The sequence below is a fragment of the Alosa alosa genome, chromosome 3, assembly GCF_017589495.1.
Source record: "Alosa alosa isolate M-15738 ecotype Scorff River chromosome 3, AALO_Geno_1.1, whole genome shotgun sequence".
Taxonomy (NCBI): domain Eukaryota; kingdom Metazoa; phylum Chordata; class Actinopteri; order Clupeiformes; family Clupeidae; genus Alosa; species Alosa alosa.
The window spans coordinates 20,824,754-20,852,034 of NC_063191.1; the positions used below are offsets into that span (position 1 = coordinate 20,824,754).

Here is a 27,281-nt window from a genome sequence, read left to right on the forward strand (position 1 = left end):
GGAGTAAGGGGAGGGGTATGGGTATCACCACCATTCGACCCATTTATAAACTCTCATCAACACATCAATTCACAGCAACATCATACAAAAAATACTCTTTATTTCGCTGACAAATCCACTTAAAAATACAAAAAAAATTGAAACAAATACACACATTGAAAGCGATTTGACAATTTGCACAAGACTTCTGAATGCAAACTAAGTATGTTTAAAATATCACTCCACCACCAACCAGGAGCTTCTAATCATTCAAACTCTCATGATGATGAAAAGCAACATCTGCTAAAACAAACAAACAAACAAAAGTCTAACAATAAAAAGTTATTAAGTTCTATTTTGATTACATAGGCCAAACTAAATACAACTGAAGTAATATCTGCTGAATGAACCTCATTCAATGTGCTATGAAGGCCTTTCTAAGGTATCATTTGTAAACAGTGAAGGAAATAGGTTAAGTCTCTCCTCAATCATCCACAATGTCCAAGAGGCTACTGAGGGTAAGTCCAAAGGCAAGTTCCTCCTCTCGACTGGCGGCGATCGTACGGTCCAGATCCTGAATGCGTTGAGCGATGGACAGTCCCTTGAGCCGGTCACCACCAGACTTCTCTGGATCATCAGCGTCAGGTGCCTACAAGCACAGCCACAAAACCTTAAGCTTAATGACAAAACGCTGTCACGTGCTGTGCGTGAGGAAAGATGAGGGTGCATGCATGTGTATAAGGGGTTCTTTTTTAGGCATACTGTCTTGCAATTGAAAGTGAATAAGTTTACTACTTAAAAACATCAAAGCTAAACATTGATTATATCACGACATCGCTACAAATACAGTTTGTGATTAAAATCAGCCAACATCAATGCGGCTATAGGCTACGTAGATAGATAGATAGCCTACTTTATTGACGCTTGGTGAAACAGCATGGAGTGGATGTTTTTGGTTCAGATGCTTGTTCTTTACCTTTATGAGTATGTAATGATCCCAAAACTTTACTTGAAAATTTTAGACATTCTCTGCCATTTATGGACATCTTGACTTCGCAATCGCGCCAGCTAAATTCAGAATGTATCACGATTCACGCGCTAGTGGTGTGCTTCCTGAACAACTGTCTGTGTGGAACAATCAGATTCCTGCGCGTATAGTGTGCGTCATAGGAATTTAACGAGGCTTCGAGGCAGGGTTTTTGCCTCGAGTAATTTTTGTAATCGAGTTATTCGAGTAACTCGATGAATCGTTTCAGCCCTAGTTGCGTTACGTTTGCCGCTGCTGCTGGCTAATGTGATCCCCGCCTTAAGGTGCCGCTGAGGTCTTTGGAACAGGAGGGATGCTGCGTGAGTTGTACCTGTGTGAGTGAGGCAGCCAGGGGCCATGGTAGCAGCTGTGGGGGCTCTCCTGGTGTGGGTCATGAGCTCCGGCAGCGTCAGCAGAGTGGAGGGGACGAACAGGGGGAGCGAGGGCGTGTCCAGAGAGTCTCCATCCAGCCAACGCCTCAGCTGCTCCTCAAACCTAGCGGGCAGAAGAAGTAAAAGGGTGGTTATGACCACGTGCTCTTGGACAACAAGTGCAATGTGCTCACGCTTTAAAAGCAAGAAACATTTGTTTGCCTGAAGTAATCAGAAACCACTCTAAATAATAATCTGTTTTCAAATCTTAAACAAACATGCCCGTGCCTGAATTCCAGCACAGTGCTCAGAGAGTCCTCTAGTCATCTATGCGTCCATTTAGTCCACAAAAGCTGTGGACAAGAGTGACCCTCCCTAGGCCAAATAATCACTCGATACCATTCCCACCAAAAAAAAAAAAAACCCTCTTTGACCTCTGACCTTTGGCTGTGGGCCTTCTCCTGCTCGATGCCGGACAGCAGGCGCTGGGGCAGCAGCTCCTGGGCTGAGGGCGTGTGGGTGAGGTCCAGCTCAGGGGGCGTCTCCTGCACCTCCATCAAACTCTGGAACAGATTCTGTCTCAGCATGTGGACCGGAGGGGTGAAGCTCTGTCTGGAGCTGGTTCTGGACCTGAAAAACAAAACACATTCATACAGTAATTCAGACCATACATGCGCAACGTTACTTGTCATTCTCATTCTAGGGGGCGCAATCTGATAGAGCTTCTGCTGTTTCAGAATTCAATCTGTTCCTTTAAAATATAGCAAAACAAAGTACTAGCAGCAAACAATTTAGCACCCTCAAAGTTACAATTGCGATTCTACCATGAAAGAAATGTTCAGAGGCAAGCTGTGTTTGATATAAATGCTGCTTGGATCTCCAGAGCTCTGCTGTCTTACTCGTGTAACTCCTGCTGCTTCTCCTGGTGTGTCCGTTTCAAAGCCTCCCCCCAGCTGGCTGGAGGTACAAAGTCACTCAGGCCCTCCCTGTGGAAGTACACCAGGATCTGGCCGTCAGCAGTTATGGCATCTGTGAAAAGTGAGAAATGACACCATGTAAGCTCCATCCTTTCTCTCTTTTTAGTATGTTGGCCACTGCCCCCTTCCCATCTCCGCCCCTCCCATCCTTCTCCCACCTTCTGCAACGGGGCATTCTGGGGGTCGCCAGTCCTTCAGCCGGTGGTCAATGCAGAGAGCTATGATCTCATCCCAGGGCACGTGTTGGAAGGAGGGACCTGCCTTCAGATCATCCTCGTCCTCCTCTTCCCCAGGGATCTGGGAACGCACTCTCACCATGAGGTTCTCCAGCCGAGACATGAGCAGGGGCTGGCTGTGGGGGGACGAGGGGATCTGAGACACATACTGGAATATGGAGGAACACAAGCAAGGCCAGGAGGCTGTAGAGCAGGGAGAGGGGAAAGAGTTTGTTTTTATTCATTCATTTCCTAATTTGCAGTGAATGAACCCATCTGATAGTTTGTTTACAGTGACTCACTTGAGAACTACTGTTAAGTTATAAACTTGACTATGAAAAAGTGGATTCTACCACTTCCTAAAACATTCCCTCTAACAGAACATGTATTTAAAAACAAAATAATGCAAATATTTTTTGGCACTACACAATCTAAGGGAGTCAACTAATGTATGTAACCAACATCCACTACTACCAGCAGAAGCTCACCAGTCACTGGGGGCAGGTCCCACTCGGGGAGCTGCAGGGTGAGGATGGCCCTCTTCAGCCAGGCCAGGTGTGCTGGGGCGTTCCAGTCCAGGTGGGGCAGCAGGTCTCGGGTCTCCGGTAGAGAGAACTCGGCGGGGGGCCAGGACAGGTTGGACAGCTGCTCCGAGGAGACCAGTCCGGCCAGGAAGAGCAGCACGCTGTTGTAGAGCTCGATGATGGGGGCTGGGTCCTGGCAGGGCAGCCCTGCCTGCGCCCGATCCTGCTTGTCCCGGTACAGCCTGGAGCTGAACTCGTGGCACAGGCCCGCCTCGACAAAGTCCACCAGCGTCTGAGAGGTGAGCGGGGAGGCGGCTGAGGAGTGGGCAACCAACCACTTCATCGCCTGGCTGACCTGGTGCACAGGACACAAGCATTAGCACCAGAAGGAATATTCTACAGAAATAACATATCGGTCAAATGGGCCAAAAAGAAGAAAACAATATTTTCACTGATTTACGAGCCAAGTAGGCATACCTGCTCTGTTCCCTGCATGTCATTGGTGGTTTCTGGGATGCGAATGAATATATACTCTGAGATGAGTCCATCATCCACTAATGCCTTCAGCATGAGGTCTAGACAAAATAGAGAATTTCACAAGATGATGAAGACTACCACTACAAGATAGATAGATAGATAGATAGCCTTTATTGTCATTGTATAGTTGCCTGTGCAATGAAATTAGGGTTGCTACATCTGCATTTAGTGCATTTAGGGTAAAAACAATACAATAAACAGCTAAAAAACAAGAATGAACCAAACACTTAAGACAAGGACAGTGAAATGGCGTCTAATAAGTAATAGAATAAGATAATAATAATAATAATAAGAATAGAATTAGGCACTTGGAGAGGGAAAAAAAACAGTCTTTTGCACATGAGCTATTGTACGAGCTAGGGACTACAACAGTGACCACCACTAAGTGGTGAATTGTGTGTTCCTCTGGCTCTGGTAGTAGTTTCAGTACCCTACCTTCCTCCAGCTTCTGGTCGTTAACGGCTTCATCCAGATGCCCGGGCACCACCACAGCCAGGGGCATGGGGGCGTGCCAACTGCTGGCCTGCTGGACCTGCTTGAGCTGAAGCAGGGCGGAGAGCATGGACACATCCTCCTCGTCCTGCTCCTGCTGCCCGCGATGTCCAGCACCCAGGGTGGGCGGCAGCAGCATCAGCAGGGCATTGGTGCCCAGCAGCTCCTTGCCCTCCTCCAGCTGGGACTGGGCCTCCTCGCCCAGGGGCCCGCGGCTCACCTGATCAACAAATGTCAGTCACCACACGGTAATGCCAACCAATCACAGTCAGGTAGCAACTCTATACAACATATAATATGGGTGTATAATTTTGTTTAATTTAAAACAATTTACACACACTGTATGCTCCACATACATTTTCTTCCAGTTCCTTGCAAAAGAAACCGCTACCTTGATGCAGATGTGTACTTTGTGTGTCCGCTGATCCAGCTCCCTGAGGCCATTACTGATGCTAAGGGTTTGCAGAGCACCAGCAGGGGCAAGATCACTGCTGTCCAGCCGCTCGTCTCCACCACTGAACTTGGCCTCCAACCAGTCCGTCAGGATGCTGCAGGCCAGGGCAGGGGACAGAACAGAAATAAGAGCTAGGGCCATCCTTCATAACACTCATCGCTTTGTTTGTGGCATCCTGGATTTTAGTCTGCTTGCTGTTCCTTTCATACCTGTTTGTGAGGCTGGCATCACTCTCGTGACTGCTGGGCAGCATCAGCATAGCCTTCCAGAAAATTCTGTCAGGTGGGTTTGGGATGCTCTCGGCCACCAGTGTGGGCAAGTCCAGAGGAGTCCAGACACATTCACTTAAAAATAAAACAGGCCGTTAGAAACCGATACTTTATAGAACATCATTTAAAGACAAAACAGGCAACGTTGGACTACAGCTGTTCAATCTTCACCTGAGGAGCTGACTGTAGAAGAAATGCACCCTCATCTGGTGAAGTGCCTCCTTCCTAAACTTCAACAGCCTGCAAAGAAGCAAAGGAATTACCATCTATTCAAAATACTGACATCAGTCACATGTAAATGCACTCTGGGGGCCAATCCCAAAGTGAGCCCTGAGGAATAAGGACTAAAGACTCGTTGCTGACACGTGCACCATGCACGTGTGTCGTGCTGTTGTTTACCTTTGTAATTTCCAGATTTCCCTATGGTCTCCGCGGTAAACGTCACAACGCTTTGAACTGTGGGTAATTCCCTTTGGTGAATTCTGCACTGATACAGACTTACGGAAAGGGCTCGGTAAGTGTGTACTCAAACCTCCACACCCTTTGAAATTCGACATTGGGACAGCCGTTATAATTTTGCGAGAACACGCACCAAAGTCTGTGAGTCCCGACTTTGGGATTGGCCCTGGGAACACATTGACAGTTAAGTGTCAAAATTTAGCCAATAGTACCTTGTGCAGGATACTGCCATGTTTCCGGCGTTGCCCAGGTTGACCAGCCCCTTGGCCAGGCCATCCAGAGAGGGGATGTGGGGGGCACTGGGGGCCAGGGCCTTGAGCTTGAAGCGAAGGTCCACACAGCATGGGGCTGCTGGGAAACCTCGCATCTGTCTCTTCAGCTGCCGGCGCACAGCCACCACATCACGCCACCTAAAGGCCACACACACACAGCTGTTATCGAACACTGCAAGGAAGAATGAGGGATAAATACAGTCGATTTAGTTTTTAACAGTGTTGTGCACAGATATTTTTCAAGGACAGGGTGTGAGGTTTAAAAAAAAGTTACCCTTATCATCCTCTGGGATTTATGCGTGCAAACCTACTGGCTATCACCCTCTAGACAAACAAGACAAAGTAGGTGGTCACCACTGACTTCTTAATGAACTTGCGAATGCGCTGCAGTTCGGCATCGAGGATCTCCTGAGCCAGCATGCACAGCTCCAGCTCCAGGGTCTCTTCCACCAGGTGGTCACACACGGCCTGGGAGCTCCGGGCCACACATGCCGCCTTCTCCTCCTGTGACAACCTGACAGAACGCAGCACAACCTTTACAATACAATTCAAAACAACGTTTGCAGGGCTACTCGATTATGGCAAAAAGCATCATCACGATTATTTTTGTTCAATACTGAGATCGCGATTATTAAACACGATTACTCAGTGATTTTGGAACCATCATCTATTTTCAAAACATTTTTAAATTGAATTTTACATATAATCCAACAGAAAAAAATACATACAAAAAGATAATGCACACGACAACTCAAGAGAAAAGGAGAGCACTGTTCTGAAACTGAATGTAGCAAAATAATCATTATATATTTCCATTATGTTCGATGGAAGTCATAATCATGATTAATCGATTAACTAGATTTATTGCACAGCCCTACAACACTGCCCGACTTCAACCTGTGCTTGCTAACCAGAACATTTCTTGACATTTCGTGAGATTACACTTAAATGCAAGCTCATAACTCTTTATTACATATGTGCTACAGAGCATTATAATCATATCACTCTATATAACTCAATCTTAATAAGGCAAGCACAAGACATATCTTCAAAGTGGTGCGGGTGATAAAAGACAGCCATTCACTCAGGAAGACTCTTGCCTGTTTTGTTCAAATTAAGAGTCAAATATGCTTACTGAATTTCTGAAGTGGCTGTCTCCTTCACGCACTCTATAACCACTTCCTCAGTGATCTCATGGCAGAGGTCAGCGCTGAAACGGTCCAGGAGGGCCTCGTGCTCCTGCTTCCGTCTGGTGGAGAGAACCAGAGATGGTCAGAGCACTTTGATGGGCACAGCTACACTTAATTGGACCAAATAATGATGAGGTCAGAGTCCCACCTGGCCTCCTCCAGCTTGCGCTTCTCCTCGGCGATGCGTTCCTTCTCAGTGTTGATCTCAGACGAAGAGATGTCCCACAGCATCTCCTGCACCACCTCGCTCACCATCGCCTCCAGCTGGACGTCGCTCACACTGCACACACAAACACACAAAGATATAGATAAGTCAGAGATCCAGCGCTGAAAAACCTCCCTCATTCTCAGTTGTTCGGGCCCTTTGGCAGACGGTCTCACCTGAGGGCTGCGGTGACGTACTCTGACGCAGCATTGGCCACCGCTGTCACCTCAGCCACCAGCACTTCATCCACCACCGACTCCACCTCTGCCATGATGTCCTAATAAACAGAAGACCACATTGTCAGAGGCAATTTCACTCAACGTTTCTCAAGTCTCTCAGAACACTGTGACAGGAAGCAAAGATTATACAGTACATGCCGAGTTCAAAATGAGTTGTACGGCAGCTCACCTGATCAGAGTAGATGACCTCTGGCTTGGGGGGTGGGGATGGAGGCCTGTCGGGCTGCGGCTGCTCTCTGGGCTGGAAGAGGCTCTGGAGCTCCTGAGCTGGTCCAGACAGGGCAGCTGGTTGGCTCTGCAGCCCCGCTGCCTCACCGTGGTCCTCTGCAGCCTGAGGCTGGGGCTCCACCAGCTGCCTGGGCCTCAGCAGGGGCTTGGGCTCCGACTCCAGAACAGGCTTCTGCTCCAGCTTCAAGAGCGGAACTACAAAGACCCAGAAATGAGTAGGCGTGCCCAAACCTTTGACTGGTAGTGTGTATATGGCTTAAGGCCCACAAACAAATCCCTAAAATGGGTGGTTGGAGATCAGTTCTGATCAATGACATCATCTGAGAATGACTTCCCATTGGTTTTGTGAACTAGACTGAAAGAGTTGTACTGCACATTTTGGGGAAAATATCTAATTGCAATTTTCCTGATTTTCCAGATATTGTGATTTGATTTGAAAGTCAAGCTTCAGTTCAATATTTCACATTTTGCTTTGCGTTGGGCCACTACTGATTGGTGAGGACGCATGGAGTATGAGAACCACAGTACTCCTGTTGGGTGAGCTTCACCGTCTGTCACAAAAGGAGGATGCCATGAATATAAAAATCATAGATGTGACCAGATCAACCATTGGGACAGGGATGTGAGCTGTACGATTATTTGCAGCCTTTGTGTTTAGCTAATTCCATTCGTTCAAATGGTGATTTGTATTAAAATATCAATTAATTGTGTAGCCCCAGTGCAGTGCTCACTGCTCAGTCAGGGTTACTTTGCTTCCCGTTTACAAAGGCAGGGCAGTGTCTGAATTTCCGTTTTTTCTTTTTTAAGCATACACTGCAGGTTAATCAAGCTCTATCTATACCTTTTAAGAGTTTAAATGTAGAACCTAGGAGGAAAAGTCAGTGATTGGTCATGCACTCACCTCGAACACCAGAGGGAGCTGGCTCTGTTGGCAGTGCCTCCCCTCTAAACTTGTTCTGGGAGTCGAAGCTGCAGACGGGCACATGCTGGGGCGGGTTGGGCAGGGCTTCGCCATTCACCACCTGACCAATCAGCACTGTCCTCTTCTTCTCAATGGCCAGCGATTTCCGTTGAGGCAGCGATAGCTCCGGTTCCTGATAGGTTGTGCGACTGAGCTCCACCATACTGGAAAAAAAAAGAAAGAAAAACAATTGATGTAAATATGAGACTTCAAACATTGTAATGAAATTAAAAGGGCACAAAAGTAAAAACAGAGGGTTAAATTGAATAATATTCTGTAATAATGTGTGTGAGGACAGAGTCTGACCTTTCGTTCATGGCAAGTCCATAGTGCTGGATGAAGCCTGAAGCTTCATCTACGTTACGGAACATCAACATTCTAACCAGGTTCTCGATAGGGAAAGCTGTGGGTCTCTGAGACCCAATGGTGTAGGCCACGTTGAGAGCTCTCAAAGCCTCTCCTCTAACCTAGACATACACAACAAAGGCAAGGGACAAAAAAGATTAAGAGCTGATAGCAATTTGAAAAGATCAACAGTCTAACAGTACTGCACAGTGAGTAGACCTATTTTCTTACCTGACTGAAGTATCTGTGCAATAAGCAGCTTGCCAAATATGAGGCACCCTTCACCAGCTTGAAGAACCTGACAAAGTTATTGCTGTTGAGAGCTGCAAAGGCCTGCACCGCAAACTTCACCTCTGGGGAATTCCGCACCTCCTCACGGAACTGCTGCACCTCTCTGCAGTGAATATAATAATAATAAATAATATAACATAACAAAAAGATACACATATAGTATCGAAAGGCTGTGTGATGACCACAAGATCACTAAGATGACAGAGGCAACAGTAGTGGCAACTGACCGGAGGATGTCTCCATCGTTCATCTTGAGCAGGACATTGTACTGGCGGAACTCGGCCTCGTGGGGGCAGTAGATACTGCGGGAGGCCAGGTCCTGGTACATCTCCTTCAGGCTCTGCAGGCACTTGGTCATGTTCTCATTGTTGATCTTGGCATCAAAGGACATCATGGGCTCCTGGCAGAGGTGGTGGGCACAGTGGATGTGGAAGCGGGTGCACTTCTCAATCAGGGCCACAGTTTCGGGGTCGCACAGGTGTTGCTGAGTGATGTCCTGAGGAGGTGGCACCAGAGTACATATTTTTACAGATCTTTTTTTATGACCACCAAACATTTAACTAGTTTCATAATTCTAACATCTACACATAACACTATGGGCCCTATTTTGGGGATCAGAAACGGATGGTCAGAGGCGTAAAGTTTATAGACATTAAAGGTGTGGCCAGGTTCGTCCTGTGCTACCTTGCGCCGTGTGCACGATAGAGCCCAATGGGTCGTTACTGTAAACCAAGCATGCTTTTCTCTGATTCAAAGGCCAGTAAGGTACTCACTGACTGGTAAATATGCACTGATATTGCACAGCTGTGATGATAAACAATGCACCAACCTTGCGAATTCCTCTGGTTCGATTCCACACAAAGTCGTACCAATCCCCATAGTTGCCCTCGCCCTGGTCCATGATCTGCGTGACCAGGTAGTCCATGGTCATGCTAAGAACAGGAAGTGGTCGCAGCTCATGGGGGAGAGGTTCTTCCTGGTCAGCCGATGATCTGCTATACTCTTTGATGGCTGCACAGTGGTCCACCTGATAGACGGCACAGAGGCATGTCCTTAGCACTAAAACAGCATCAATGGGTTTGTAAAACGTAGAGCAACCATACTCTGAAGTCTGGCTGGTAGGCAGAGGATGAAACCAACCTTCTCAGTTTCTGGCACCACCTCAAAGGAGCTGAGTTGGTTGCGGGTCTCCCTCATGTAGCGCTCCTTCTCAGGACACATGTCAGGACACGTCCCCACAAACACCTTGGACATATCCAGATCTGTTCTCTTGGGGCGACCTGACAATATATATTAATAAACAAACCTGAATGAGAATACCTCACCTCGATATAACAAAAACAACAAAGTGGATAAAGGACTTGACAAACTATACTGAAATTAACTACTTAATGAATGTAGAACTGTGTCCTAAAAGACAATGTCAATAAAGTCAGTACATGTCTCAGAACAGAACCACTGACATTTTATGACTATTGCTAATATATTACTATGAGGAAACGGCAGCAATAAGTGGCAATAGGTGTGCCCTTCTTATTGATAGACATGAATGAGTAGCAATACAAGTATCTGATCTGACGTTCTACTGGAGTGGGTACCTTGTCGGAGGAGCTTGTCCCTCTGCTCAAGGAGGCGGTACTTCTCCTCTGCTGTCTCTGCCAGCTGACCAACTAGGGGCAAGAGTGAGGAAGGCAGGCTGCTCACCGACCGGTCAGAACTCTGGCCCTCAGAAGCAGATTCCTGCTGTGGCTCATTCTCAAACAGAGATTTGGCTATCACAGACTTCTTAAGTGGAGACCTGAAAAATGTATCATTAAGTAAAACGCGCAATGAAGCTGTGCCTCTGCATTTATAATAAACAGCATTTTCACAACACACAGCTTTCACATTTGGTCAAATATTTCACTTTACAGTCCAGCAAAACACCACATTGAATAGACATAGTAGAAAATACAAATGCAATTACATGACACACTGTGTACTTACATAAGAAAACAAGAACAACACATTCGCTTACCCTTTGCTTGTAGAAACAGCACTTGAGACAGTTGCCGACCTTGGCAGAGGCCTTCTGAGTGGCGAGGATGAAAAAGCGGAGGCCTGGCTAAAGGGGTTGCCACCAGCAGCGTCCTCTCCCTCCAAGGATCCCACGCCCTTCTCTGCTGGACCTTTGGAGAGCAGAAACAAGAGATAAAGATGGCACTTGATATGTGTGGCTAATAAACACATTCAGTTAACATATACATCACATATTCAGTTAGTAACCCAGTGTAACTTACTTTGCTTCTTTCGCTGCCAAAATAAGCTCAGTTCATTTCCATGTAGTGACTTGCCCCTTTTCTTTGCCTTTGCTGCCGATGCCTGACAAAGGAATACAAACATATAAAAACTAGTTATCTTCAAAAGAGCGACTCACAAACACATATTAATGTAGTATGATCCTCAATGTCACAGTAGGAAATGAAAACACATCATCAATTTATGACTCACATGGTCCTGGAAGTGCACAATGGCCAAATTCTTCTGCGGTCTGCAGAACACTCTGCGCACTTTCCCAAAATGGTTGAAGTGCTTTTCAATGACATCTTTCCTGTTTAAATTGGGAGGGACACCCTTGCACTGCAGCACTGTCATGTCAGAGGGAGAGAGTCCCCCTAGGCTGTCTGCACTCTCCTGCCGTTGGCGGCGCTTTGCAGGTTCAGGGGTCGCAGCCTCTGGCTCTGTCGCCTCAAGTGAACCTTAAAGACAAGAAGATCATGACATTTTTTTAGGCATTTCAAATTTGTAACAGAATTCAAACGGAAGATCCCAAAGAGCAAGGTGTGCAAGATCGGGTCAACCCACTCACCCATTTCTTCTGCCTTTTCAAGAACTTCCCGAGTTGGAGCTTGGGATCTAGGTGGAGGAGCTGATATGCTGCCCATTTGGGGGAAGGGGGCAGGGTGATCAGGCCTCTGAGTTTGTCCCCACTCTGGGGGTTGATCATCCTCTTTTGGAGGATCCCTCTTGACAGGATTAACAGAGGTCTTCAGGACACTACGCATGGCATTCCCAAAGAGCCCTCCGGCTAATGCACGGTTGCGCTGGAGAGGCCGTTTTGATGGCTGCCTTGAAGCACCTGCTGATCCTAGAGCATCCACCTCCACCTTGGCGGTCTTTCCCTGAGCAGCAGTAAGGTCATTGGTCTCCTCCTTTCGTTTGGTTCCTTTTCCGAAGTTGCCAAATGTGCTTTCTCCCGAGTGTCCCTCATTCCCACGGCTCATCTCGGAGTTCGCAGTGTCCTCAGGCTTCACCTTAGGGTCTCCAAAAGCCGACTGTCTGGCTCCGGCCGCGCCGAAGGAAAACTTTTCCAACTCCCCCTGTCCCTGGAGCACTGTGGCAGAGAAGGTGAAGGAGGACGGGCTGCTCGGCACGGCTGTAGGCTGGGTCACACTGGTGCTGCTGCTTGATGGAACAGCAGGCTGAGAGAAGGTGAACTGCAGGCCGGTCACAGAGCTGGTGCTGGCCGGGAGGGTCTCCCTCTGAGGGGCCCCTGCAGCTGGGCCAGAGATGGATGGCGCTGCGGCTGGCTGGGAAAAACTGAAGCCCAGCCCTCCTGTCTGGAGACTCTGGGCTGCTGGAAGAGAGAATCCAGTGTTTGCTGGTCCACTGCTGTCCATGCTGGTTGGAGCTGACTTGGATGTCCCGAAGGGTTCAGATGAAGTTTGAGAGTTAGTGGGCTCTGGGCTTGCACTGAAGATGGGCTTAAAGACAGCCTCATTGGATGGTTTGAAGCTGAATTCAGATATGCCAAAGCCACTTTTTGGGGCCACATTCGGGACATTTTGGACATTTAAGGAGGTAGTTGAGGAGGATGTTTCTGTGGGTTGTGAGAAGGCAGACTGCGTGCCAAAGCTCATGGGCTGAGCTCCACCAGAGCCTCCAGAGGAGACTGACGCTCCCTGTGGCTGTGAGATCCCCGGTTGGAGGCCAAATCCAGGTGTCTGCTGACCAAATCCGCTTGTTTGCCCAAACGCAGGGGTCTGTCCAAATGCAGAGGTCTGTCCAAACATTAACCCCTGAGTCTGTCCAGTTGACTGTGGAAAAGGTGGAGTGCCAAACCCTGTGGTGGCTTGTCCCAGAGAAGACTGTCCAAAGGCTGGAGTCTGTCCAGTGCTTTGAACAAGACCTCCACTTTGACCAAATGAAGGAGTCTGACCAAATGCTGAGGACTGTCCAAACACAGAGGTCTGTCCGGTGGTCTGGCTGTAGCCTGGTGGCTGATTAAATGCGGATGATTGACCAAATGTTGATGTCTGTCCAAAGCTTACGTTCTGTGGGGCGTTAAGTGTGTTTTGCTGTGCAAATGACTGAAAAATACTCCCGCTACGGTTCGCATTATTTGGGGCCTGAAAGGCACCCTGTTGACTGCCAAAAAAATTGGATGGATTCATTGTCAGAGAAGGAAAAGGGCAAACTTTCTTCTCTTGTTTTGCTCTAGTGCAGCAAAAACACCAGGAGTGAGAAACACCTCGGCTTCAGGCACAGATATTAAACTTCAACTGACAGATGTACCAAAAGAACCTGCAACATTAGAAACAACAGGCAAAAAGGCAGCGCGCTCAATAGCAAAACATTATTCAAATCATCTAAACTTGCGAACATCTAAACAATTCATTTAAGATCGTATAGCCAGAATAGTAAGTCGACTTAAGAGCAAGTCAAACTCTCGCCATGTTGAAGTTATCGTAACATATAGCTGTTATCGTTAGCATGCAACTGATCTTAAGAATCAACAGTAGCGTTGCTGAATGTTTATACAATTTATAGTTACACCAAATATAGTTAAACTTCATGGGCGAATACATATTATATTTAAAACCCCTTCTTGGAATTTTTACTCACCCATTTCGAGATTTCTTTCCAAATGCTCCAGAGAATGTACACGGACTCCGCCGACTCAGTCAGATGAAAACAGGACTGTGGTATTTCCGGTTCCTGTCCGTCCTGTTTTGAATCACGAAGAAAACACCGGTCAAGGTCCGCTTGTGCTGTAGCTATAGGCGAACAGTGTAGTGTATGTGTCATCTAAGGACATACACTTAATTGGATACTAGAGTTCGCTGGCATATGGCCATCAAGGCACTGTTTTGAGACTGCATATTCTGTGTGACATTTAGTGAAAATGCGACCCTCATTTGATAGTAGCGATCACATTAGCTTGCAAGATAGCTAACACTTTGGTAGCAGTGACGTTAGCTAGCGAAGTCTGTTAAAATCGTTTATGATGGACATGTTTTTTTAGAAACTCTAATGCGCCCGACGATTTAGTGGATAACTTAACTGAAAGTTATAATTTGTTCGAAGAGTTATATATTGTGAGGTGTTTGGTTTAACGTGCATGCAACGCTAGACTTAACGTTCATGGTAATTTTTCTGCCATGGGTGTAGTTATTCGCAATCTCCAGCACGTGGTGCCTGTGCGGCGCGCGAGACTACGCAAAGATGTCGATACGTTGAGGCATATTTTAGGCATTCAGAAATTTGACGTGGGTTTAATATGTGTTGACAACTGTAAGATCCAACGGATAAACAGCATCTACAGAAAAAATAATACACCAACTGATGTATTATCTTTCCCCTTCTACGAGGTAAGAAGTTATTTTACATTTTAAAAAATAGAAATGGCAGGCTTGGTAACCCTCATCAATGAACTGGACGACTTAATATTTGTCATATTTGAAGGACCTGAGACCCGGTAAACTCCCGTGTGGATTGCAAAGAGACGAACACAACCTCGGTGACATATTCCTTGGAGTGGAGTATGTGATGCAACAGTGTAAAGGGAAATCTCAAGACTTTCACAGCGCATTGACAGTGAGCATAAAATAAAGGCAAAGTCGTAAATAGTTAGATATTAAAGTTAAGATTGGCGTACTCTTTCAAACCTCTAATATTCTTCTGTGCAGGTGGTCACAGCTCATGGGATTTGTCATTTACTTGGATACAGACATGACACAGACGAAGAATGGAAAGAGGTATTCGTTTATGCACTTTGTTGTGTACTTACGCCAGAAGAGCATCGCTTGTCGTTACATATCTTCTCGTTTTTTTAATAGATGTTTCAGAGAGAAAGCTACATTTTGGCAGAATTCAACAGACTGACTGGCAGCCGACTGGAACCACTTTCAAACAAATGTTCTCAAGACAGATAATTATATTATTGCCTGGGAGACTAACGTGACAGATGAACCACACTGTCCCACCTCTGATATTGTGAAGTGACCTAGTGCCCTATTCAACATTATACCTCAAGGTCATGCTGATGACCTTTTACCTTATCTTTACAGTGTGATAAGGGTTTTGCCAAGCAGCTATACTCGATAATTAAACACAAGAGATGTCTTTTCTCATGTTTTATTTAAATGCGCTTCAGGAGGCTAAAAGCTGAATGTTGGGCAATTTTACAGAGCATATATGTATGTGTATATATCATTGTTACTGTACACTTATGCATTCACACCGTTCATTCAATACACTCTTGTAGCCAAAGAGCTTATTTTAAAAGAAAATGTAAAAGCAGACTATAAAGATATTACTGGCCCTTGGTTTGAACATTAAACAGAACACACAAGTAATTTCTACACCAGTTTGATTTCTTTTTTTAACTAAAAAGTGTGGTTGGTTAAAGGACAAATGAACTACTGGTATTTTCAGTAGAAGCTACAGGCATGAGTGATTTTTTTCATATATAAAAGACAGGCTAAATTTAGCTCATAAAATAAAACTTATAAAACAAGTCACAGGTAAAGCTGTAAAGATAAACCAGAAATCACCCATCCATCGTTATAGGACAAACAGACGCCAGTAGGCCAAATAAATATTGCACCATATTTATCTGCATATAGAAGTAAAGACATAGTTCACACTGTCCATCTCCCTTCTCAGAACAGATACAAGAATAGATTTTTATTAAAGAGAATTACATAGAAAGCTCAAAGGCGAAGAGGTTGTTGATGGCCATAAGAAGGACCAATATTTCTAAAATTGAACACTTCCAATGAGGTTCTTGATGCATGACTTAATGCATTGCTGTACCAAAGAACTACTTTTAACAAGCATTGTTTGGAGATAAGCTTGGGGAATATATATATTTATATATTCTTTTTACCATTTTAAACCCAGAAATGTGTACAAAGCATCAACATTTATCTATTATGATTCAGAAATAACAGTGTGCCTCTAACATGACAAGAGGACACAGGATTATGACCAGTATTAGATTTACAAGACTAAAAAAATAAAAGAAAGTGCCCAGAGTACAAGAAAGTGGACGGGTGATCAGTAGTACGAGAAAAAAACAGGCAGCACATTTAGCCACCTGATGACGTCCTGGAGGTGTCAGATGTCCAGTCCCAGACACACACACACACACACACACACACCCCTCTCCTCAGAGAGGCTGCAGTACAGTGCGGCTCGCTTCGTTGCTGCCTCCAGTCCTCTCCAGCTCCAACAGTTCATCAAATACATCCCTAAAGACAACAAGGGAACATTAACGTTTGATGCACAGCAAAGAGTACAAATAATTTAGGAGACTGCTGAACCAATGGTTCTCAACAGGTGTGCCGTGGATTTTTAAAGAACCAAATATGTTTTTGTGCAGGCACATGAAATAGGCTACAGATTGCAACTACTAGATTGAGCAACTTTTTCAACTGCTTGCTCTAGTACTAAAATAATAATAATAATAATAATAATAATAATAATAATAATAATAGAAAAATCTGAGGATGTGCAACTTTTGACAGCATCCTTTTTCCTTGTCGAGCAACAGAATTAAAAATCACCTTTACCCTGTGAATGTCATAACTTGCCTTTCTTTTGTGCTCAGCTCATGAACATAGTGCATGTACAAAATAAGATGGCATATGAGAATGAACACCCCTAGTAATAGCCTATTATGTGTGTGACAGTCATCAGTAACCATAGGTCAGTGTGCCTTGGCGTTTTTGTTTGACCTTTGGTATGCCTTAAAAATAAAAAGGCTGAGAACCTCTGCAAAACTACTCACTTGTGCATGTAGAAAAAGATGTATCCACTTCGGTCACGGTCTCTCTGAACAGTAGACTCCTGGGTCCGTGACACATCCATGTCGTTAAAAGTCAGCCAGGACTGCTTTTTCATGTCATAAACGTCACTGATGTAGTGGCCTTTGGGAAAGGAGGACCATTAATAGAGGTTTATGGCAATATTAGGCAAAAAAGAATAAGCAAAAAGCTTAAGACTATTGACCCTTTTACATTTTTGCATGCACATACTGAAGCCAAAAGTAACATGCCCATTCATTCAGACCAGAGGGTTGGCTACCGGCTCATCCTGTAAGATACTGAAAGGACATAGTACACCACTTTAAACTACAGTTTTCAACGCTGATTAGTGTAACTAGCATCAAGATGTCTGGTTGTGGCGTGTTCAGGTAATTTCCGCAATATTTTTTTGCTAATCCCTCTGCATAGCTTGACTAACTAACTTCCAGCTCCATGCTGCACACACATCCATCACTGTTTATAAACAGTAAAAGGGTCTATTGACTACTACATTTACAGCATGTGCTTGGTTTTAGACAGAGAAACGATTTAAGGTCGTCATCAGCAGGATGTTTCTTTAAAGCAAGAGTGCGTCCAACCTTGGCACTTGGCAATTACAGAATTGGTTTTAGGTGCACTCCAAAAATTACATCTTTCAAGCTCATTTCAACGATTGTATTCACCAGTCATATTTTGGGTTTGGGTAATTTTTGGAGTATAATGATGGATGAAAGCCAATGCAAAATGTTAGGAATAGCCTGTTACCCGTTTGCTACCCCTACCTAAATGTGTGTACCCTTACCTGAGGAAGAGCTGCTGCCAATGTGACTGACCACACTGATGAGTCTAAATGAATTGGCCAAGTCTCCACTCTGAAACAGTTGGGGGAACAAGCATAAGTTCTCCTCAGAGCACTCAAACATACATGAGGAAAAGGTCATGTACATGTACGAATGAAAGCTCAAGACTTCAATCTCGGTCCTCCATCCCTCACCTCAGCATTCCTCTTCAGGTCCTCTGCTTCCGATTCTGTGTACTCCATGTCCAGCACATCCTCATTCCCAGAGTCGTCATCAGAACACAGCAACTCTGGCAGGGAGTTGTTAAACTCTACAAAGGTGAACATTCTGTAGTCAGGATCCTGCCATCAAAAGCCTTTCTAAACTTGACCATCCGGCCCAAATCAATAGCATACTGAAGATATGCCAGAAGGATGGCAGGTGTAGATTCAAACTTAAAACAGACCTTGAAGACTAAGCTCTGTGGCTCTCTTCAAATCATCATCCTCCCTCATCTCCCGAGCCTCCTGTGGAGAATCACGTCAAAAAAGACAGTCACATTTCTATCTAAGCCTGTGTGAAGTACACAGGACATCCACTCCAGAGCGAAGGGCCTCTTACCTGCTCCTGGAGGCTCTGGGCTAGCGCCTGCTGCAGCTCCTGCTCCTCCCTCTCCTGGTCCAGGTTGTACTGCTGCACCCAGTCCAGCTCGCCCTGCGCAGCATCCGGAGTCTGGTTCTCCTTGTTCTCATCCATGGTGAGATCTAAGGAGTCGAGCACATCTATAACAAAAAAACAAATAAATAAAACAAAGGCAGAGATTTAGTTGGTCTCCTTTTGAAACAGTGTCATACACGCTAAACTTTTTTTTTTTTTTTTTACCAAACTCATGCTCATTTCAGACATAAGTCATGCAATACAACACAAGGACCCCAATGCCAAAGCAACCAAATTATACCTGCTGATGGCTTGTCTGCTTCCATCAACTCCATGTGGCCAGTCAGGTCCTGGCCATCAGCGTCTCCAAAGCCTGTGTCAGGGCTACTGGTGGGGTCATCCTCCGGTGGTGCGGCCAGTGTTGTCTCATGACGACTCATCTCTAGCACAGCTGCCAGCATCTCATCATCACTGATGCCAGCAAAGTCAGACTGCTCAGTCTGGACACTGGGCTGGGTCTGAGGGATCTGCAGATATGTCAAATGGGAGATCATTTAGCACAGTTTGGGGGCTAATAACAGCCTGTATTTGCCTGTGTATATATGATCACCAATACTTAAACTAGCAACCGTGTCTTGCTGTAGGCCAGTGTTTCTCAAACTTTTTCAGACCAAGGACCACTTAACCAATAAATAGAAACCTCACAGACCACCTAGCTAAAAAATATAAAACAGTAGACCTACTTCAACAGTATAGTATACAATAAACATATCACTGAACAACCTTGCTTATTGTCTTGGCACCTTGCTTATTGTGTCAGAGGACTCATATGATTTAAACTGACGTAGCTTACACAGTGTTGCAGAACTGTTTGGATTTACATATAAGTTGGTTTAATATTGCAAACAACTCATCTACAGTATATTATATTTTACCACGTCGGCCCGCGGACCACCAGTGGTCCCCGGACCACACTTTGAGAAACACTGCTGTAGGCTACTTATCACATGACAGCTGCAGGTTGTGTGTATGTGTGAAAAGATACATAGGCTACAGGAAGCACTAGAAGCTTTTGCCCGCTTTGCGTACACGGATCTGAAATATGCATCTTTGGTTACTGCAAAACAACATTGTCATCTGAAAAAGTATCGATACTAATACAATTAAGTATTGTGACGTTTTTAGTTTGAGCGTATTGCAATACTTTGGTAGTATTGGTGTGCCAACTGCAGATTTGACATATCTACTGGCTGTACATTTAGTACCCATGTGGTACGCAAACCGCAGCACAGACACAATCATTCAGAATACCACCGATTCTCCTCTGGTCCAAGCAAAAGACATTAAAGGAATACCTCCTCAGATCTGTCGTCATCAGCCAGGCTTTCACTCAGCCGATGTTTGCGGGTGACTGCCACTTTCCTGACCAGCTCCTCTTCACTATCAGAGTCCACAATGGTGTAAGTAGACGTGCAAGGTTTAAGGGTCCCTTTTCTGTTTAAGAAATACATCACAGTAAAAAAAAAAAAAAGAACCAAGAAAGTAAAAAGACTCAAACTCAAAGGGCATTTTCTTTTCAGAAGCTGAAGCAGGGGCTGACCGTAGTGAGGAATTGTTCACAGTCTGGGAGGTTTTCAGCGTCCGTGACCTATAATAGCACAGAGAACAGCACCTTACAAAGTGTGACATGAGCAACTGTAGTACTGTCCGCCAGTCTATTTTAAAACAAACTGCACACCCATAGGCTACAGAAAATAAACACACACAAACACCTTATAACAACCAGTTGTAAGACTGCTTACATGGCTGCTTGTGCACTCCAGCCCAGACTGAGAGGAGGCCGTGTGGAATCAGTGCAGTGGGACAGCAGCGTGAGGTATTTGGGGATCACAACCTGCTGGCCCAGCTTGCTGTTGAGAGACAGCTGAGCATTGTAGCTGTACCGCTTGAGATGAAGGATCAGAACCCTGCATGGGAATACATCAAAGGGGAAAAAAAAAAAAAATCAGCCAGATGATAGACAGATGATACTGTGGTCATTGTAACCAAATGAATTCAAGAGACAGACCTAGGCAATCTGCTGAATTTGTGCGTCACTGTGGCTGCTTTCCCACTACACTTCTCGCACGAGTATTCAATCTCCTCCATCTGTAGAAACAGACATGGTGAGGGCTCTGTAGCACTTCTGCATCGCTTTAGAACTACTGCTATCTAGTGTCCATAGGTGCTCCACACCTACCCTGAAGAAAAGGTCAAGCGAGTCTTGGATAGATCTCAGAGGAATGGTTTTCTTCCTGCGTGGCAGGTCGATTGACAGGTCATTGAACCGCTCACGCTTCTGAACTACTTCTCCACACCTGCAAACAAATGTGCCATTGTAAAATGTTGCCAACAGAAACAAATATGCTACGACCATTGATTCTTTACTGGTAACAAACGTATATTTACCAATCTATAGCAATGAAAGATGATGAGAGCATGAAATTAAAATATTTTACTCACCCTTTACATGTGATGGTGTGCAGCACCTCAAATTCCATATTGACGACTACAGGGCAGGTGTAGATGCGAGAGGTGTCCGTCTCCTCGCCCAAACGTGGACTCTGGGACTCATCCAATGGCGATGGCTCATTTTTCCAGCTTTTGTTCACTTTTTCCACATCCTCCTTCAGCTGGTCCAGACACTGGCTCAGGAACTCATGGGCATCCTATGAGATTCAAACATGCATTTCCATCAAACACAACACCTGTACACACAGACTTCTCTTCCTTAATCAGGTCAAAACATCATTCTACTTTATTTGGAAATCCATACCACATACACACAAGAATGTATAAAGTTAATAAGTATAACCACAAACTTACATTCTGCATATATCCAGAGAACCTCTCTGCGGTGGATGAGATGGAGTTCTTAACCCTCCTCAGCAGATCTTTCTTTAACTCTGGGCACGAGATATCCTTTTTGGCAAGCAGATGTGCAAAGCGTCTGAAAAACGACAAGGGACCAAAAGTGCATTTAATAAATAAATAAATAAATAAATAAATAAATAAATAAATAAAACTAATTTTAAGAAGGCTTAATTGGGGTAATATCTATGAGTCATTACCTGAGTAAGGCATTACTGGGAACCTTCTTCCACGGGATTCCCTGTTTGAGTAGGTCATTGGAGAAGGATGGCAGGCTGAACAACGACTGGAGGATTGCATTCATATAGCATGTGTTCCCCAAGTTTGAGAATCTGAAAGCACAAACCATGCAATGTTAACAACAGCACTTAGTGGAGATACAGGCGCATTACATTGTTAAGATAAAGCTATGGATCTTGCATTGCTGCTTACTGTTCTGAACACAGATCCATGTAAATCAGAAGTAATTCTCACCCCTGTAGTGAAGGCTGTGGCTGGGTAAGAGTGGATGGCCTTGGTTTGTTCCAGCCACCGTAGTCGAGTGAAGGGCGCACTTTTTTAAAGGGAGTGGAGTGATTTGGTAACATCAAGCTCCGTTTAGTAGAAGGAGACTGGCTTGTGCTGCTGGGCCTGAAACAAATGCCCAAATCATGAGCTCTGCCACTTCAAACGGTATGCACGTGTGAAATCACTATCACACACACTATTCACCCACTATACCAGTCACTCCAGGAATTTGCAATCAACTCCTTGTAAATTCATATATTGCCTGCTACTACGGATTACAATTTAGTCATGGAAAATAGTCATGGAATTTCTTAATTATTTGCTACAAGAAACAATAATTCCTGGCTAAAATTCAGACAGTTTGGACTGCCAATATCACAACCACCTTTTGCAAGATCAAGGCACCATCATCATTTCTAGGAATTCAGATTCAGATTTAGATTTTTTTTGTCCATATAATTTCTGACAATTCCTTCAGCACATGCACTTTTGGCCACAACAAATCCTCTCATGCACCTGCTATGCCATGACAAATTTCCAAAAAGTCTTGGAGCACACTACATAGCGTATTGCACTACTGGCCTCATACCGGTCCAGAAAAGAATGGCTTTGAGTATAATCCTTGGGAACGGGTCTGCTGCCATAGAATGACGATGGCTGTAGAGGTGCAGGTGTGGCTGTGAAGATAAAGGACACCATTATCAAGAGAGACCACCACACCACAACTAAAAAAGAACAAGGCTTTAAACAAGGTCATCATGAGAAGGAATGATGAAAAAAAACACATTTCAAACACTGACCAGAGGTCCTGTTTTCCTCAGATTGCTTCAACTTCTCCTTGCAGCTGAGAAGAAACTTCCGGGATGGATCAGATATCGCCTTGTTGTTGCTGTAAAAGGGTTCAACAAGATTACATTTTACCACCAGAGGGGTATTTCACAAAACCTAGATAACCAATTAAGCTTAATTTTTGGTTATCTTGGATGAATTTATCCTTGACTTGGTTTCACAAAAGAGATGGCACATAAGTTACCATGGGGTTTTTTTCTCTGCACCTAGCTAACAGCCAAGCAAAGTTAATTCTAATGGTAATTATCTTATGGTAATTGTCTTATTGGTTCAGCTAGCTGTCATTCAAATCAGACCTCCGTGCTAATTTTTAAGGAGCTTTATTCCATTTATATACTATTCGCTAAATGAATTTGCTCGCAAAACAAAACAGATTGTCTGCCTACTACCATATGGTTATTATTTTAATTGTCTTATAATTATTTACGTAGGCTACTCGTTGTTTGCTTCTTTTGTTGATAGACGTTTGATGAATAGCCTGCTGTAGTTGATTGGAAGTGAAGGACAAGTTTTGGAAGGCATTTTCAACTATAATATTAAGGTATATCATACTATGTGCATCTTTACAGTGGCAAGCGCTTTCTTAATGACGTTGCGTGCCGAGACAAGGAAGCACGTGGGTTCATACATACATTTGCATTCAGTTGGTCTACCACGCCTACTCCTGCTGTTTTACAGAAATAGCCATGATTCCCAATTCCAAAAAAAAACTTTACTTCATTGTTAGTCTATATCAAAAGCGGTTGTTCACTTTGTGTGAATGACACTATTTTCCGCGTCTTTTTTATTCCAACCGTAGGCACTTTGGATCAGAAACGAGAACGCGCACACATCCTGAATTACTTACACCTGCAGTGTTTCCCATACATTAACTAATCTGTGGCGGGGCGCCACAAAATTAAAAATCGTCCGCCACAGATGAATACGCGCTTTTTACGCATGCAGCCTTTCCTTGCCCCGCCCCGCTCTCTCTCGTAGCCCGCTGCCCCACTCCTCTGCATGTGCATTTAACAAAATATTCACGATTGTGCCACATAGAAGCATTGCATAGAAGACGTCTGGCTAAATTGCTATTAAATCCGCTTAGCATCGTGACCATGCTGCGCAAATTTGGTCAAAACTGCTGCATTGAAGTGAACTCTGCTAAGGTCTTATTACAGCATAGTAGGCTACATTGAAGAGACTAAACTAAGTTAAGTTATGAAATCAAGCAGTATCTGAAAGCTAACGTTAGAGAATACTGTTTGGATGTCAAATTTAGTATGCTTAGCCTACTTCTAAGCTGCTTGTCAATTTCGTTGAAGGGCTCATTTTATTGACTCTGACACTGAATGTTTGCAAAATCCCGATGTAAATGGAAAAGTGTTTTCCAAAATTCAAAAGTGCTTGACCCAAGGAGAAGTACGAACCTTTATTTTAACTATGTAGAAAACGTTATGAACTGCATCCACACATCAGCAGCCTTTCAACTGTGTTACAATTGCAAGGGTTCAAACATCTTAGTGACAGGCACTCAATTAGACCTATACACTACCAAGACAATCTTAATACCACCCCCTCCCCATTGTCAAAGTCAGCTACCGCCACAAATTGAATCCAATTCTGTGGGAAACACTGCACCTGGCTTGACATAGTCGCTCCTACTCATCCTGGATTGGCATTAGTGAAACGAGTTGAGCTAGGATGACCAGACAACACTATGTCAAACATCGCTTTATCACTTATCTTGGATGTCTTAATTCTGCCTTTGTGAAATACCCCTCGGCATTGGTCACTAAGTTTGTGATAGAACCCGCTTTTATTGTTTGTATTGTGCATCAATCTTGTGAATAACTGCCCTCACCTTGACGAGTCGTTTTCCTTGGGATAATCCTCAGCTATATCACTTTCCGAGTTCATGAGCCTCTTCCTTTTCTCACTTCTAAAGGGAAAAAAAAACCCATGTTCCTCATAGTCCAGTCCTTTAGAAAATTGATGTAGTCACCAAGTCAACCCTTATCCAAATGTATCTGATGACTTACAGATCAATTTGTGATCAGGGTGGTGGCGGGTTATGAGATGAAGAGGCACAAGACCTACATAATGGCCTACCTATTTTCGGAGAGTCCAGGTCGGACAGGTGTAGAGGCAACTCGGCTTGGACTTCCAAGAGGTTTCCTTGGGGTGTTCTCCTCCCGGCTATCAGTACCTGGTCGTCTGGGAGTGGTCTGTGGATTCAAGTTCGACTTGTTTAAATGTTTGATAACAATGTTGTATCACTAATAAATTAAAAATACTTCTAAATGTCCTACCTGTCTCTCTGGTGTAGACAAGGTTGTCTCATTTTTCCCTGTACGGTTTCCAAGTACCCCCCCAAAACTAGCACTTCCCTGATTTGTTTTCAGTACTAAGGGAAAGAGAAAAAAAAAACAGATGTTTGAATACACTGCAGATCACTTGAAATGTCTTAAGCAATTACACTTCTTACATTTAAGACATCAAAAGGACATTTACCTGTTTGTTTCCCCTGTTTAAGTGACTCAAGATACTCTTTCATTTTCTTGGCGACTACAGTAGGCATCTTGTCGAATGTAACAGTACCGGTGTCCTTCAGAATGATTGACAGTCGGCTGCAAGCGGCTCGATTGGGGCCCAACACAACATTCTTCACATTGTGGTTCAACTAGAAGATACAAAGCAAATATCATCATTTGTATATCAAATGTCAATATCAAATAATGTCTAAACAAGAGAAAAATACAAGTGTTTGAGAAAGAGACTTTTGCACAAAAACTAACCTGGAAGTTTTTAGGGGTACCACCACTGTTGAACTTCAGTAACAGGTTCACTTTGTTGTCCTTCTCGTGAATCTCAAAGACACCTTCTTTCCACCTGGTGGTACCCAGGTCCAGACTATTGATGCGAATACGGACAATGCTGCCACTGGACAGTTTAGGCACTGCGACTGCCATGACAGCCTAGATGCAGCGCTCTTGATCCTGAATTTTGCAGAGGCTGAAGTCTTCAAAAGTTCTACACGACAGCGGAAAGAAAGCATACAGACCATTTTTAACAAGTAGCCTCATTATCTAGGTTGAGGCAGGTTTCTATGTTGTAGAAAAAAGAGGGAGCGTTTATGCTAATGGTGTTATTTCATAAGACAAATGACAAGCAGTCTCTGTCGGAACACCACTCAGTGTTTGCATTCGAGAAACCTTTTAAAAAAACAGGTAGAGCCTTGTAACATGGTTGCTACCCCTTTCCTTTATCTATATAACTAATGTTACCTAAATAAAACTAAGTTCAGCCATCATTTCAATTTTTTTTTTATCCAAACTTTGCATTGATATCAGGCGGCTTGGCTTGACAAACAAATAAACAAAAGTTAACTTTAATGAACCTCTTAACACTACTTTCATACATCCATCCAAGAGATAGACAAACGAGCAGTGAGCAGGCAAGCCAATGCGACCTGATCTATGCATTACATTTGGTCAATGGATATTGTCACGCAAAGGACTTGCAGGACAGTGGATTAACACACACACACACACACACACATTCCCGACTTGGATATAATTATTAACGTTACAACGCAAGAACTGTCAAAAATGACGGTCGAAACCTTGTCCCATTAGCGAGCGTTCATTCGTTCTATGGCCATTGCAGACTATTACCCCTTTACTAGCAGCATCCCTCGCGCAATTAGCTAGCTAGTGATGGTACTGCTAACGCAGGAAAGTTGGGACATTTAAAAGTTAGCTATGGGTACCTTAAATCATACCAGTCATCATCACAATCATAGGAGAGCGTGACTTGTTACGTCGGAAATAAACTGACATTTTAAGAAAAGAAGGGCGGTGATAAGACAATTAGCAGCCTTAACATTACCCTATTCCGCCAGGCACGGTAAAATTAGTAGTTAGCTAGCAATGGATAGCAAAAATCATCATAAGTGCGTTAGCCCGCTAACAACATCACACGCGGTTGACCTGCTGTGTACGTCCAGGCTAGGTTATTGAACGCAGGATACAACGACACATTCCATGTCAAACAACGCATGACAAAATTGCAAATTTTAGCAAACCTCATTATTTCATTGACAAAAGTTATTTCACAGGTTACTAGAATATTTACATAAAACCTACTCGTTAGCTTGCTAAGTATAGCCATAAACCTCTGCAGGCCGGAGTTAACGTTAGCCCGCTAGCTGAGTGATTCGCTTGCTTGTGATTTGAAGATGAAACATTCGCCCAAACGCAGTTATAAAACAGATATAACTTACTTTCAACAGGGACTTATCCTTACAGATAAGTCAAAGGGAGAATATCGATTCCAATGATCTTCCGGTAAAAGTATTCCTATTTTGCCGGCATGGAGTGATACCAGTACGGTGTTGTTGACAGTGTGGTCCACGACGTTGTACTTCACTAGTCGATGATGGCGGGAATGTGAAATTTTACAGCGGAAATGGCTCGCGCGACCTAAATGAAGGT

The 27,281-nt window shown here is 44.3% G+C and overlaps 3 protein-coding genes across 4 annotated transcripts; 1 reads left to right on the forward strand and 2 right to left on the reverse strand.

Moving 5' to 3' along the window:
* Positions 1-83: 83 nt before the first annotated feature.
* LOC125291837 (minichromosome maintenance complex component 3 associated protein) lies at positions 84-14,042 on the reverse strand. The gene is made up of 29 exons (XM_048238752.1): positions 13,920-14,042; positions 11,884-13,598; positions 11,526-11,773; positions 11,315-11,396; positions 11,053-11,203; positions 10,634-10,833; positions 10,176-10,315; positions 9,865-10,062; positions 9,263-9,531; positions 8,976-9,138; positions 8,706-8,866; positions 8,340-8,563; positions 7,380-7,633; positions 7,148-7,248; positions 6,915-7,046; positions 6,712-6,825; positions 5,938-6,090; positions 5,517-5,714; positions 5,017-5,085; positions 4,786-4,920; positions 4,514-4,670; positions 4,066-4,342; positions 3,571-3,668; positions 3,058-3,448; positions 2,513-2,773; positions 2,277-2,406; positions 1,819-2,007; positions 1,338-1,501; positions 84-628 (listed from the first exon to the last, which is right to left on the reverse strand). The coding sequence occupies exons 2-29, from the start codon at positions 13,466-13,468 to the stop codon at positions 621-623; spliced, it is 6,252 nt and encodes a 2,083-aa protein (XP_048094709.1). The 5' UTR covers positions 13,469-13,598; positions 13,920-14,042; the 3' UTR covers positions 84-620.
* A 7-nt stretch (positions 14,043-14,049) lies between these two features.
* Positions 14,050-15,658, forward strand: ybey (ybeY metalloendoribonuclease). Its single transcript, XM_048238756.1, has 4 exons — positions 14,050-14,665; positions 14,760-14,891; positions 14,984-15,052; positions 15,134-15,658. The coding sequence occupies exons 1-4, from the start codon at positions 14,456-14,458 to the stop codon at positions 15,227-15,229; spliced, it is 507 nt and encodes a 168-aa protein (XP_048094713.1). The 5' UTR covers positions 14,050-14,455; the 3' UTR covers positions 15,230-15,658.
* usp37 (ubiquitin specific peptidase 37) lies at positions 15,416-27,223 on the reverse strand. 2 transcript variants are annotated; one of them, XM_048238755.1, is made up of 24 exons: positions 27,071-27,223; positions 25,584-25,818; positions 25,300-25,468; positions 25,098-25,192; positions 24,898-25,013; positions 24,650-24,724; positions 22,758-22,846; positions 22,547-22,634; positions 21,925-22,080; positions 21,651-21,782; positions 21,406-21,529; positions 21,043-21,248; positions 20,780-20,897; positions 20,609-20,688; positions 20,343-20,507; positions 20,141-20,188; positions 19,896-20,034; positions 18,842-19,067; positions 18,505-18,665; positions 18,350-18,410; positions 18,099-18,214; positions 17,907-17,976; positions 17,089-17,227; positions 15,416-16,549 (listed from the first exon to the last, which is right to left on the reverse strand). In XM_048238755.1, exons 2-24 carry the CDS (start codon positions 25,755-25,757, stop codon positions 16,468-16,470), a joined length of 2,829 nt encoding a protein of 942 aa, XP_048094712.1. In that variant the 5' UTR covers positions 25,758-25,818; positions 27,071-27,223; the 3' UTR covers positions 15,416-16,467. The 2 variants fall into 2 exon arrangements, with proteins under 2 accessions (XP_048094712.1, XP_048094711.1); XM_048238754.1 differs by having other exon boundaries at positions 24,650-24,727.
* Between the last annotated feature and the right edge of the window lie 58 nt (positions 27,224-27,281).